Source organism: Ammospiza nelsoni, chromosome 3, assembly GCF_027579445.1.
Source record: "Ammospiza nelsoni isolate bAmmNel1 chromosome 3, bAmmNel1.pri, whole genome shotgun sequence".
NCBI classification, from domain to species: domain Eukaryota; kingdom Metazoa; phylum Chordata; class Aves; order Passeriformes; family Passerellidae; genus Ammospiza; species Ammospiza nelsoni.
Genome location: NC_080635.1, coordinates 21,697,188 through 21,710,433, shown reverse-complemented (window position 1 = coordinate 21,710,433; position 13,246 = coordinate 21,697,188). Strand labels below are relative to the sequence as shown.

The 13,246-nt window shown below is 38.0% G+C and overlaps 1 protein-coding gene across 1 annotated transcript in view; it reads right to left on the bottom strand.

The window, feature by feature from the left end:
* Window positions 1–13,246, bottom strand: part of USH2A (usherin) — a 372,326-nt gene that overhangs the window by 96,495 nt on the left and 262,585 nt on the right. Inside the window, exons 46-47 of the mRNA XM_059467734.1 lie at window positions 11,587–11,699; window positions 5,182–5,380 (exon numbers count right to left, since the gene is read on the bottom strand). Coding sequence (XP_059323717.1) covers window positions 5,182–5,380; window positions 11,587–11,699 — 312 coding nt within the window. The remainder of the gene's footprint in view (window positions 1–5,181; window positions 5,381–11,586; window positions 11,700–13,246) is intronic.

Sequence of the window (13,246 nt, the reverse complement as noted above, 5' to 3'; positions counted from 1 at the left end):
CCTTATGGACACATGCCAGTTGAGCTAAGACTGATTTACTCAAATAAACAGATGTGCTAGGCAGCCATGTTTATCCTTCTTGTCAAACGCTTGCTGCCAGGGCCACTTTGTGAAATAGCAATTCACAAAACACTCTCAGGAATTCCTATTAGCTACAGGAGTTCATTAAAAATTTCTGCCTGTGGAGCAAACACCAGAGTAATGATTGACCCATCATGTTCTCATGTGAGAGGGAATATTTTAAATTAGCAAGGCTCATTCTTTTTTTTTTTTTACTTAAATTATCTCTGAATCTTTACAGACACCCTTTTTCAGCTAAGTATACTCACTCAGGCATTTCTTTTCTCAAACTGTTGTTCTCTTTTGGTAATTGATACAGACTTAGATCTAAAATCCATGAGCAGAAATTATTGTTATTCTCTTACAAATCACTATGTATTATCTTCCTAAAATGAGATTCATTTCCTGCTTTCAGGTGTGTTACAACAAGAAGTGTAATATTTTTAAAGGTTCTCTATGCCTGAAAGAACTTGAAAAGAATTTGCACAATATTGGTAACATTAATAGTAAATTTTGCATAAATATTGATGGGATACCCTTCACCAGTGTCAAAATGTGTTATGTTTCACTGCTGACACCTTTGAAGCTAGCTATCAAGCCACTGTTTTACTCCTCCTGTTCTTAAAAAAGAGTCCTGCTGGTGTTTTTAATAAATGGCACATTAATTACAATAGTAAAGGGGTAAACCTGAACTTCCTACTAATGTCAGCTGTGTTTGATTAGTTCATTAACTACAGATTTATACAGCTTGTTGCACTTGAAAATAAAAAGTGCTAAAGCTGTATTAACACCTTCAGTCAGGACCCTTTTAACCACTGATGCTCAGACTCACGATGCAAAGGAAGCAGAGATAATTAGCCCTTATGCCACTCCTTTAATTACATTTTTATTGTACCTGTCTCATTATTTTCAGAGTTCACCTCAGGATGTCACCAAAAACAGATGCACAGTTTGGTAGCTCCATGGTTAATAGAGGAAAGCCTTTCCTATTGATGCTGAGCTTATGCTACCTGATGGGTGAAACTCAGGCAACAGTCCCTTGTTAATTGAAGTACCTCTGCAAACCTCATGGTCATGAGACTTCACATACAGGTAGAGTTATGGATCATATCTTATTGAAAACATCTAGAGAAAGACTGACAATTTTGGCAACTTGGGAATACTCAAGCAGCACAGTTTGTCACTGTAAAAGGTCCACAGGACATCGGGACCCTCCTGGCAGCAGACAAAATTCAGCATCAGAGTTCTTCTGAAAAAATAAACACACAAAAATATTTCTAAATTCTTTCTGTGTTCAAGGAATAAATCCATGCAAGTCTTATTAAACACCAGGGTAAGGATACTAGGAACAACAATGTGTTAGCTTTAGTTAAAGTAACAAAGAATCCTAACATTGAAGCAGAAAACTGGATAACAACTAGAAAGAAGAAGTAGGGATCTGATGCAAAGATTATTTAGGATGGGATGAATGTTTGGTCTTCACTGGTCCTAATATCAGTGCATGTGCCCATGAATGTGCATGGACACATGTCCCTTGCAGTGGAAAGGTCACCTGTCCCCAGGTGGCTCGGAGCGAGCTGGTTTATTTGCAGAGCACAGTCCCAAGCAAAGCCCTTCTAGGCTCCAGCCTGGATCCCAAATGCAGAGCACACACAGCAGTGCAGCCAGGCTGCTCCTCACTGCCTTGCTCACAGAGCTGCACCACATGGCTGGACCCAGCTCAGCCAGGGCTGGATGAAGAGTCCCTGCATCCCACTCTGCTGCACACTGACAATACACCCTGGTATTTATTTTACTGAAGTGGATTAAATTTTGGAGATATCTTATGTAGCTGAATCATAACAAATCCCTCTTTTTCTGCAGTGCCTCACAATAGCAAGCTGATGATGCCAAATGTAATCCATAAATCCTTAAGAAAGATTAATAAATAACCATAAACATATCTTGAAATAATTTTACATAAAAGGCCTGGTTTTCCATCACTTTATACTCATTATTTCAAGAAAATTGTAAGAGGGAAATTAGATCCAGATTTTGTCTTGTAAACAAGGTGCAATAAGTGACTCAAGCAAAAGTGAGAACTGTCACAGACAGCCTTTTGTGAAAATCCTTTTCCTTAGGATTTTTCCTGCTGAAGCTGAGAAGTTTCAGCAACAAGATGTAAACAATAGTTATCTGCTGCTATGGAATGCAACAGGTCCATCTGTGATTGGGCCATCTTGAATGTTTATAATTAATGGCCAATCGAGACAGAACTATCTCGGACAGAGTCCGAGAGAGCTGCCTTTTGTTATCATTCCTTTCTTTTCTATTCTTAGCTTAGCTAGCTTCTGAGGAAACTTTTTCCTTGTATTTCTTTTTAGTATAGTTATAATGTAATATATATATATATATATAAAATAAAATAATAAATCAAGCCTTCTGAACATGGAGTCAACATTCTCGTCTCTCCCTTCACCTGGAAAGCACTGTGACCATCACCACAGAGAACTCCACAACCTATTTGTCTATTTATATACAACTGCCTTCTTTTGCTGACCAGTCTATTATCAAAAAACTTGCTTATTATTCTGGATCTGAATATTACTAAAGCTGCTCAACATTTAATTCTCAGCAGCATCTCTTCACATTTGGCACTACAACGCATGGTGAATAGCTGAGGTTGGATGGGACTTTAGGCAACCTGGTCTAGTGGAAGGTGTGCCTGCCCATGGCAGGGGGTTGGAATGAGATGGTCTTTAAAATCCCTTCCAACCCAAACCATTCTGTGGTTCTGCAAAGTGCTCCTGGCACTGGGATAAGAAGCTTTTGGAACAACTGCACACTTGTCAGTGTTGCCTTTTGTTTCTGTCCAGCAGACTGTCAAATCCAAGGACCACAAACACCAGCAAAAAGCCTGACAGTGACTTCTATAAAAATATGAGAGAGAGCTGCCACTGTCTTATGTTGTCCCTATCACAGACTTGAGTTTAAAAAGCACAAAAGGCACTAAGAGCTCTGTAGATGTCTCTTACAGACATTTTGGATGGCTAGTGTAGATACACATAGCAAACCAGATAAAGCACTGGGAGGGGAATTTTAATCAACTCACCCACAAAAATTACCGCCATGTCATTTCATGTATGAGTGCTTCAGTTTCCTGTGGACTTTCCAGTCATTTATTATATATCCATTGCTTAACAAATAGCACCCACTCCTAACCACAGTCTTGGAGAATACAGAGAGACCATTAGAACAATGTAATGCAAAATTAATTAGAAAAAATTAGAAAGCCAGGGAGCCATAAAAATAAATGAACACTTTCCAAGCTCAAAGTTACCATAAATGTATGAAGACTAGAAAGAAAATGGAGAGGAAAACTTCTAAAACTAATTTAATACAAATTTAATTCATGTACATGCCAAGATGTAGTAAAAGTCTACCATGCCAGAAACCTGAAATAAATAATTTTACCTTTTAGAAAAAAGGGCTGCCCATAATTCTCTTGCAAGATTTCAGAAATATTATATTTAATATAGTAGTGCTTTCAAGGGAATTCAAAAACTAAAGCCATGTTGGCTGGAATAATTTATATTTTGATTTGAACCCCTCCAATAACTCACTCCCTTAATTACTGTCTTGTCTGACAGGGAATCTTGTGAATACATACTGTTTGCTTTAGTCACAGAACACGTGATGATATCTTTGACAAATAGAGACACTATTTCATGACATTAAATCTTACTTTCAAACTAAGAGCTTTCTACCTCATTTGTCAATAAAAACCATTACAGACTCCTGCTATGCTATTGATCCTACTCCTAAACAGGAACTCATATGAAGATTAACCTGAAAATAGCCATAATTTAAAAATGCCTCTGACAAATCACAATAGATCCCATTCAGAGTTGCTCATCATTGTCATGTAACAGTTACCCACTTGTAGCTGAATCTAATAGATTTTGTCTACTGAAGAATCTGACCATTAAACATTTAGCCAAGGAATAACTTAAGAGGGGGAAGAAAAAAACCCAGAAAACCACGTTAATAACCACCATTTGCCATGCAGGATCTGAGGAATAATTCCTCACACAAAGAGAAACTTTGCTACATTTTTCAGATTTGCTAGCATTTTTCAAGTTCTGCATACACCTAGAAATTTCCTGTGGCCTTTCAGTGGTCAAGTGCAATGTCTTTATGCTAAAGTTGCCGTATGAGCTACCATGTATTCACAGGGGTTGCCCTGTCCCAGATACAGAATCCAGCACTATCCCTTGTTAAACTTCATAAGGTGGGTGGTTGCCCATCTCTCTTAATTTGTTGAGGTCTCTCTGCAGGGCCTCTCTGCCTTTGAAAGAGTCAACAGCTCTTCCCAATTTGGTGCCAACTGGCCCAAGTAAGATGCAAAAATACATACTGAGATCTATGTGTATCCACCATGGAATTTGTCACAATGGGATTGTGTTGGGGGACTCAAGAGGTGGCACTCCTCAAACTTCATTATCCATGGCTTGTATGATTTACTTGGGAACACCTATACAGCCTGAATTCTTGGGATGAACATCACACTACACACATGAAGCAAAGCTTTCTGAAAGGAAGAAACTTCAGAAGTCTGATGTTGTGAAGTGAGGTGGTGCTTGCAGTGGTTGGGAAACTAAAGTCCCCATACAGACCTGCAACATATTTGAAGGGATTTTGAAACACAGGTTCTGGCTTAGCTTCCTGTGCATTTAACACATTTGCATGTGTTAAAATGACTTCTACCCCCAACCAGCATGTTATAAATGAAAACAATTTGGTGATTCACTTCAACACTGCACCAAACCAAAGTGCTAATGAACACATTCATAAATGCTTACCAATTCATTTCTCTTAAAAGGAAAAATAAGGTCAACAAACAAAGACTTTAAAGAATCACTCGTCATCAGCTGACTCACGCACAGCTATCCTTGTAATGAGCTCAAATATCCATAGTTGATTTTGAAGAGCTTCAAGATATCTATCAGAGTCTTGATTTTAAAGCATCAAAAGAAGCAAACCCTCCACTTCCTTTTCTCTGATAACTAGAGGTTTGGTGTACACATCTCTTCCTAAAAATATTATTTTCATTATATAAGTAACTTAAGAATATAGAAGTACCTCCAACTCTGGATGATAACACACTTCTCCACAGATATTTTCATCCTTTTTACATTCTAATGAGATGCACATTCTACTGCTTTTCCTGCTCCTTGGAGTTTTCAACGAAGTACACTTCTGCCACACTTTACGTAGGAGTTCATATCCCAGGATAATGCCATTTGGCTGTCCCGGTGATGCCCAGTTGATTTGAAGGGATCTGCAATAAGAAAATAAACATCTGTTCAACATTTGGATGTATTTATGCCTCTGTAACTACTTACATTAAATGATTAGCAGTTCCTTTTTACACTAGTTCACATCGAGTGAAATATTTTGAAGTTTTCAAAAGTGTTCTGAATAACAAATTCCATAGATCAAAGGTCTGAAAGTTTCTAAAAAGTGTCAATATCTGCTAATACTCCATGAAAACTAATCACACAGACAACCAAAGTCCTTAAATGTTGCTGTTTAAACAACATCTCTTTCCCATTTCTGGAAACTTATGTGTAGCAAACTATCTAGCATTTTACTCTTTTCATTTCATAACTCCTTTCCCTCTGTGCCTTCGCCAGTGCAGCTAACTCACACTGTGCTCAGCCATCACTTAGAATAGGCTTGTCTTAATCTTGCCTTTCCCTTGTCTAAAAAAAAAATAAAAATAAAAGGATATTGTTTTGAGATGTATTCTTCCGTGTAGAATTAAAACTTATTACAGCATCAGTAAGCACTGGTTCCCTTCTGTACTTAAATCTTTTGACTGACATCAAATTAAAAGTAAGAAATGGAATTGTTTATCACGACTAAGACTCAAGACTTCTGACTGAGTGCAAAAGTATCACTGCAGCAGCCTGCAAAGACTGTCTGTAAAACAAAACCCTGTAGCTGATTCCAGGTTGGATATCAGACCATCATCAGTTATAGGAACAAAATCTCTTAAGGGCTATTAGATCATGCTCAGCTGCAGCATGACTCTCACTACTACAAATGTGTAGATATTTCCTCAAGAAACTCACTTAGGATTATGATAAATTAAAAAAAAAAAAAGAAAAGGGACTTTTGAAACAAAAATACAATTTTCCCACTGATATTTCAAACGAGCACTTCATTTCTTGTATAATCACAGTGGAGTCTTGCATAAGACACAAATTTCTTTCACTGGGACTCTTTGGGTAGGGAGAAGGAGATCCCAATTCTACATGTAGATGAATAGGAGGACTGACAATACGGCATAGTTAGGCTCCAAGTACCTCTTTTTAATCTCCATGTCCCAATTACACAGTCACTGTCAGAATGCCAGTGACATCAGAAATTAGCATTAATTAAATAATTATTTAATAAAGTGAAAATGCTACAGTGAAACAGCAGCTGCTGAGATAAACTTTGACATCTTAACAGAATAAAAATAAGTGAACTATTATTTCACTTGCTTGAGGTATAAACAGAGGAACGTGGCTTGTAGAGTTGCCATTATCATTCCAAGGTCTTCATCTGAATCACAGATTTAATTCCATATTCCATCCATTGCTATTTTGTATTCTCTACCTATTCTACCACGCACGCATGATCACATACACAAATGCACTCATCCACATTTATACAGTGTTACACTTAAAAACAGAAAAGCAGGAAAATATAGTGTATAAACTTCAGGAAAAAATGGTAAAAAGAAAAGGAAAAGAAGGGCAGTACTTTAACCTTTATAAATGCCATTGTAACTCTCTCCTGGTCTTTGCACAGAATAGACCACAGGAGCAAAGAAAGCATTCCCAGTCTTAATTTTGAATTATTTGCTTTCTGCAAGTTTCGTTCAGACCCTCATGAGCATATTTTCAGAGTATTGTGCCAGTTTTTTGCAGTTTTTCAAATCATAATTGTCTCAAACATAATTTAAAATCAGGCCCAAGTATTAACACAATAAGTTAAACATTTTGCCTTTTCTGCAGAGCTCAGTAGGTATTTCCTTCCTTTAACAAGAAATCGCTTTATTATTATTTGATAGCTACACAACTGGAGTGGACATAGCCTGATATAAAGAAAAACTGCAGCTGAACAAGGAAATTGTGCGGAAGGGGAATTCACTGACCAGTGGCAACGAGGTAAAGCTCAGCATGACCTTCCAGAACATACACAAGCAGCCTCTTTCACAATTTTATGGGTGTTTCAGTTATGTCTACACCTTCTGATGCTTGCCACCCATGGCAAAGCGTGGCAATGCAGCAAGAGCAGGGCACAGCTCAGTTTAAAAAATAACAGCAGGGTTTTCGTGGTACTGCAGAGGCTTTTTTGACATCCCCCATCTGAAGGCTGAGCTGAAAATCTTCCTGAGCAGGTGCAGATTTAATGGGACACGATGGGCGCGTCAGTGCGCCGGCAGCTGTGTCGCGCACGGTGCGTCTGACACAGCTGCAGGAACGCGGGCACAGAGCCTGCCTGGCCTCTCCTGCCACCCAGCCACTCCCTCTGGGATACCCTGGAGCTGTGCCTTCCCCGGGAAGCGTCCACAGCCTGGCCTGCAGAAGCAGACTCACAAATTGCAGGCATAGACAAAAACGTGCAGCACCCCAGAGGAGGGTATAGCCCCTCTCTGCCCAGACAAAACTCCAAGTGTCTGCCATTTATGGGAGCTCCTATGCTGGATGAGTCCCACTGCTGCCACTGAGGGGAAAATACTGACACAGGCACGACAGCCTAGCCAGGTTCACAGAAACAATCTGCTTCAGATTACAAATCCACTAAAGCACTTTCAGGAGATAAAGAACAATTGCAAACTGATCCAGGAAAGTGTATTTGCTTTTGTGAAGGAGAGCAAAGTAAATTTGGCTCAAGAATGTAAAGACAATTATTTTTGACATTTTCAGGTAGAATTCATTTTTAATCCATGAAAAATAGCAATATTTTTTAATTCTGATAATGCTTCAGATGTATTTTCATAAAACAAACTTTGGAAATAAACTTCTGGGGTTTCCCTGCTTCATCACCAGCTCCAAGAGCCCATAAGGCAGAAAAGGACTCCTGATTTTTATTTTTTTTACTCAATACAGTAGTAAAGGTTTAACAATGACGTTTTAAGATATATCAAAGCTTCACTTCAGAATCTTGATAATGAATGTTCCATTACTCTCATCACATGCAGGAGTCAAATTCAAAAAATCAAAGATTTAATGACTTTACTTTTTAGGAGCTGGAAGTAAAAAAAAAAAACCACAAGATTCACTTGACAGGCTTAAGATAGGGGACACTGCTATTATTAATGACTAGTGGGTAAAATATTTCCCTCATCAGGAGATCACACATACTGAGCAACTGCTGCAGCACTATTGCACAGGAGTTAAGTACCTGCTGCATGGTGGATGCAGGGCTGACAGAATTAGAAAAGGCAGTATGGCACAGTCCAGACACTCTGATAAATGGCATCACACCTCTCCTGTTGCCACAAACTTCCCGGAGAAACCTTTCAGTACTTTGTGTTCCCCATGACTGGAGTAGGGAGGGCAATCAGGTGTCTTCTGGCTCTCTGAACATCATCCCTGTATGGAAAATCAGACTCCCTGATCTTTAGTTCCCAATATTCCCTTGCTGAAATCTGCACTACATTTTCTCACCTTCCATTTGTCCAGCAATGACAAAGGCTTTTTAACATGACACAGCAGTTTGACACTTTCATATTTGATTTCCTTTAGAACTCATGAGCAAATACCATAATCCCAAGAATTTGTTGCTATGTTTTATCCACTTTTTCAATTTATCCATTTTTGTTTTGTTCATTTTTTAAAAAATCTTTTTCACTATTGTGTTCATTTGAAATAATTCCTCCTCCTCATTCACCCACAAACAGCAACAGCTACAGCAACCTTCTAAAGTGCCATGACATTGAATACCAAGTCAAAGAATTCACCCGACTTTCCTCTCATGGTCTTATCCTCTTTGAGCTTTCCATCACGCCCTGACCAGGGTTTCTGGTTCTCCCCAGGATACTTAAAGGGCCCTCTACTCAAAAAACTGTGAGGGATTTTCCCTAGATTGCCTAGATTAGGCCATGGTGTTTTCTGAGCCATCAACCTTTGAATTAGGCATGCGACAGAACTGCTGTATTACAAGGAAAAAGAGAAAGAAGAGTGTTTTAAAGTGGAATGAACTACTTTCCAACACACCATGAGAATTAAATCCACTACCCAAACTATCAGTCAGTATCCACATGCATTCAGTACTCAGAAAACTTTCTAAACTGTGCAATAAAATACAATACTTGTCTACAAAGTCAGACCCTGAGGTCCTAATTAAAAACAAAACAAACCAAAAGTGTATCTGATTTCAGTGGCATTTGTTTCTACCTAAACATGGTCAATGCAATCTCTCCCCCTAAAAAACCCTAAATGCAGGCAAGAAACACAGCAAAGCAGAACCTGACTTAGGACTCCAGGATTGGGTGCCACACTGCTTTCTATTTGAAGTTTGGCATTATAAAATAATTATATCAGGACTGTGACCTTTTGTGCCAAGTTTCAGCCTGAAGCTGAGTTATTAAGTGTAAGGGGTGGAAAAGTAAGGTATTTATAATGGCTCTGGTGGTATAACCTTCATTAGAACACTTTGGATGGAGCTGCTATCAGAAAGACTTCTAAGTTGGTGGTGAAATTATAATTTCTGTCATGTAACACCTTGAGGCAAATTTTAAAACAATTATTTGTGAATGCCACCTTTAAAGACATTATCCTACAGCATGTTCATCAATAATACAGCCCCCCAAACTGATTCAGAAGAGGGGAAAACGTCATGATTCCAATTAAAGACAATAAACTGCACAGGCTTTATTGTATCTCAGATATCCCATGAGTCTATACTCTAGAAATGCCTTTTTTCCCTCTCTGATGACAGATACGTATTAAAATGTCCTCTTGTCCACATAAACTGGGGGGTTTTTGCCCAAGCTTTTTCTTTTACAAGGGATAAACAAGCAAAATTCATATTCAGCCCAGCACCTGCCAAGGCTGCCAGCTGTAGTGTTAGTCATATTTCAATCAAAGCTGAAGCCAGCCAGTCATTTTTATACTGCACAATCCCTACATACTCGAGGAGCAGAATTAATGAATTAGCTATTGATTAAATTCCACTCTAGCAAATCCACCGTGGCAAATAAATGAACTACCCGGGGCACATGTAGGCCACGGCCAGACATGTCCGGGCAATCGATCAGTAGTTAGTATTCTTTTGGGATATAAGAACAGCTGATGATAATATGACATGTAGGAAAAGGCAGTGTAGAAACAGTCTGTTTCTGGCTGAGCAGATTATAAAGTAGGAAGGCATTTTTGATCCTTTTGCATTCATGTGTTCTGACATATTTAGTCTATATATAATAGCAGAAACATGCATAAGTGTTTGCAGTACAGACAATACAGACAAAGGCACACATAAGTTAAAGCCAAGGGCAAAAGATGAGATCCTGAATTGGGTTCTTCTCATCAAACAAGCTTTGACTGTATCTATATGTGTGACAGAAAAATAGCAAGCTTAATTTCACCCTTACACAGAAACAAATGCTCAATTCAAGCAAAGCATACAAACAGCAAACAAGAAGCTGAAGTCCTTAAGAGACTGGAGTAGCAACTCCATTCTGTTGGCGATTTCTGAAGGCTCAGATGTTAGATACTAGTTATTTTCAAAAGATTTGTTTTTCTTTATTAGCAGAAATGCTGCTAATAAGCATATTCCACCAGAAGAGCAAAATAACAGGAACAATAACACAAACACAGGAGGTTAACTGCTTTACTGTTGGGGTAATTTTGAAAAATGTGTTTGCAAGTTGAGTTTTATTTTGTCTTTGGAAGATATTAACTCCCAAAGAATCACTGTATAAGCTACTATTTGGCTGCTTCTAAGGACTGCAACTTTGATGCTCCCCTTACAATTGAGAAGTTTGCCCATGCCTGTGGGTGTAGTGGACAGGCAGTTTGCAAACAGTGGTTCAAGGAGACATAGATATGCATGCCTTTTCCGATAACTTACTAATTCTTGCTGCTGTGATAGGTGACTTTTTTTTACCCAGAATTATTCTAAGTTTCCATTATCAGCATCGCATTGCTCCCTGAACATTAATCTTCCTCTTCTTAACTGACAGCAGAATGTGATAATTTTCATTCCACTACACTTCTTCTCCTAACTATTCCACTAATGCCTTATTTATTATCACAGCACAGTGATACCCAAATGGGTATGTACAATCAACCAAGGGTGAGACTTCTTTGATTGATCTTTCAGTGAAAAAGCTCCAAGACCAAAGATAACAACCACTAAAAACCTTTTCAAAGTGCATACTAATTCTTTCATGCACCTCATTCAGTTTTGAGAAGATAACTTTACATTCTGGTCCCCATTCTCACTACAAATGTCCCTGATACATGAAAGCCACCTATAGCACAGTACCTTGAGCCAATTATGTGAATAATGGGTGCTGACAGCTGCTTTGGCTCATCTTCCACAGTGGTGATCTGGGTCCCATTGCTCCTCACGCAGGCGTACACCGTGCAGGCTTCAATCTGGTGGAGAGGAACAGGATGTTCACATATTCAGCTGCAGAAATTTTTCAGCTCCACTACTTGTTTAGACTTTCTCTTCACCCACGATACAATTCTTTTCTGTTTAAGAGATTCCATACAGCCACGAAAATACTGCAGCTTTGAGATAAGTATATCTGCCAAAGATTTACTGCACTGTATCACATTTTCCCACACCGTTTTCAAAAGAAGGGTACATGCAGCCCTCTGGCATTAATTGCTGTTTGCTATTAAATTATCACCAAAAGAGTTGCAGTGAACTTGTTTGTCTGCATGTACATGTAGACCCCAGTATGCAATACTGAAAAAAATGTGCTTTCACTTGAGGCCTTCAGTAATCTTTCTATTCCTACTATATATTCTGATATAAAAATAAAAATCTTTTTCCTTAGTGTGTTCTATTCCTTCATGTCTATTTTGTAAATTAAAAGTAAGAAATGCAAATAGAAATTATACAATTTTTTATGAAAACATGTCACAGAAATAAATTTATATTCCTTCAATTCTTGGGATTAAACTAAGAAAAGTGAAATAGTTATTGAAGGATCATAACATTGTTTCTGTATTGTCAACAGGGAACTTACTTCAAATAAAAAAAGCATGAAAATGAAAAATAATGCAGTAAGATTACCAGTGAGATGCACATGCATCCAAGATAATATTGTTTGCAGGAAAAGAAGAAAAAGAATCAAAAGGAAAAAAAAAGTAAAGGCATCTTATTTTGGTTTTACCAATCACATTGATGCAGATATAAATACTAGCACGGCAGAAAAGAATAATTAACATCTCAAGCAACAGAAGGTGGCCATGGTAAATTAATATAGAGGGTCTATAAGTGAGGCAGTACACTGAATTTGCATTGTTATTGAGAAAAGACAAATGTGTTTCCAAGTGGCATTCAGAAAGTCATATGTGTATTCATGGATGGAGGTTTGCTGCTTCAGAGGGGCTGGAACATGGAAATCTGTTACAGTATGCCTGTTACTGTGATGTTTATTTATGGCATGGAGTAACTGGCTGCAAATTTTCAGAATTAAGTACACATAGTACTACTAAGTTTATCCCATATATAATAATGTAAACCAAACCTTCATGAAATAGACAGGAATAGTTACAATTAAGTGTCAAAATCCATTTCTTGAAGAGATTATTACAAAGTCAGGACAGGAAGATTTATTTTTTTATTATTTTTATTATTATGTTTCTGCCCACAGTATTTTGCCTTTCACTAGATATGTGACTAGTAAGGCAAAGAGAGAGAAAGGGAAAAGCAAAGAAAAAATGGTGCACATATTAGGACCATAAAAAGTACTGTGATGATTTCAGAGATCAGCTCTGCTGCCTCCTCAAAACGATAAGGAAAAAAAAATTGATAATGGGGTGTCAAATGCAACATCATTATTTCACTGTAAAGTTATATCATGCATGCCTGATGTTTCTTAAATAATTGCAATTTTCTTTTAATGAGTAGGAGTAGAATCTTTGCCTCTTGGTAATATATGTTGGAGCTTTGCTAATGCTGAAGCACA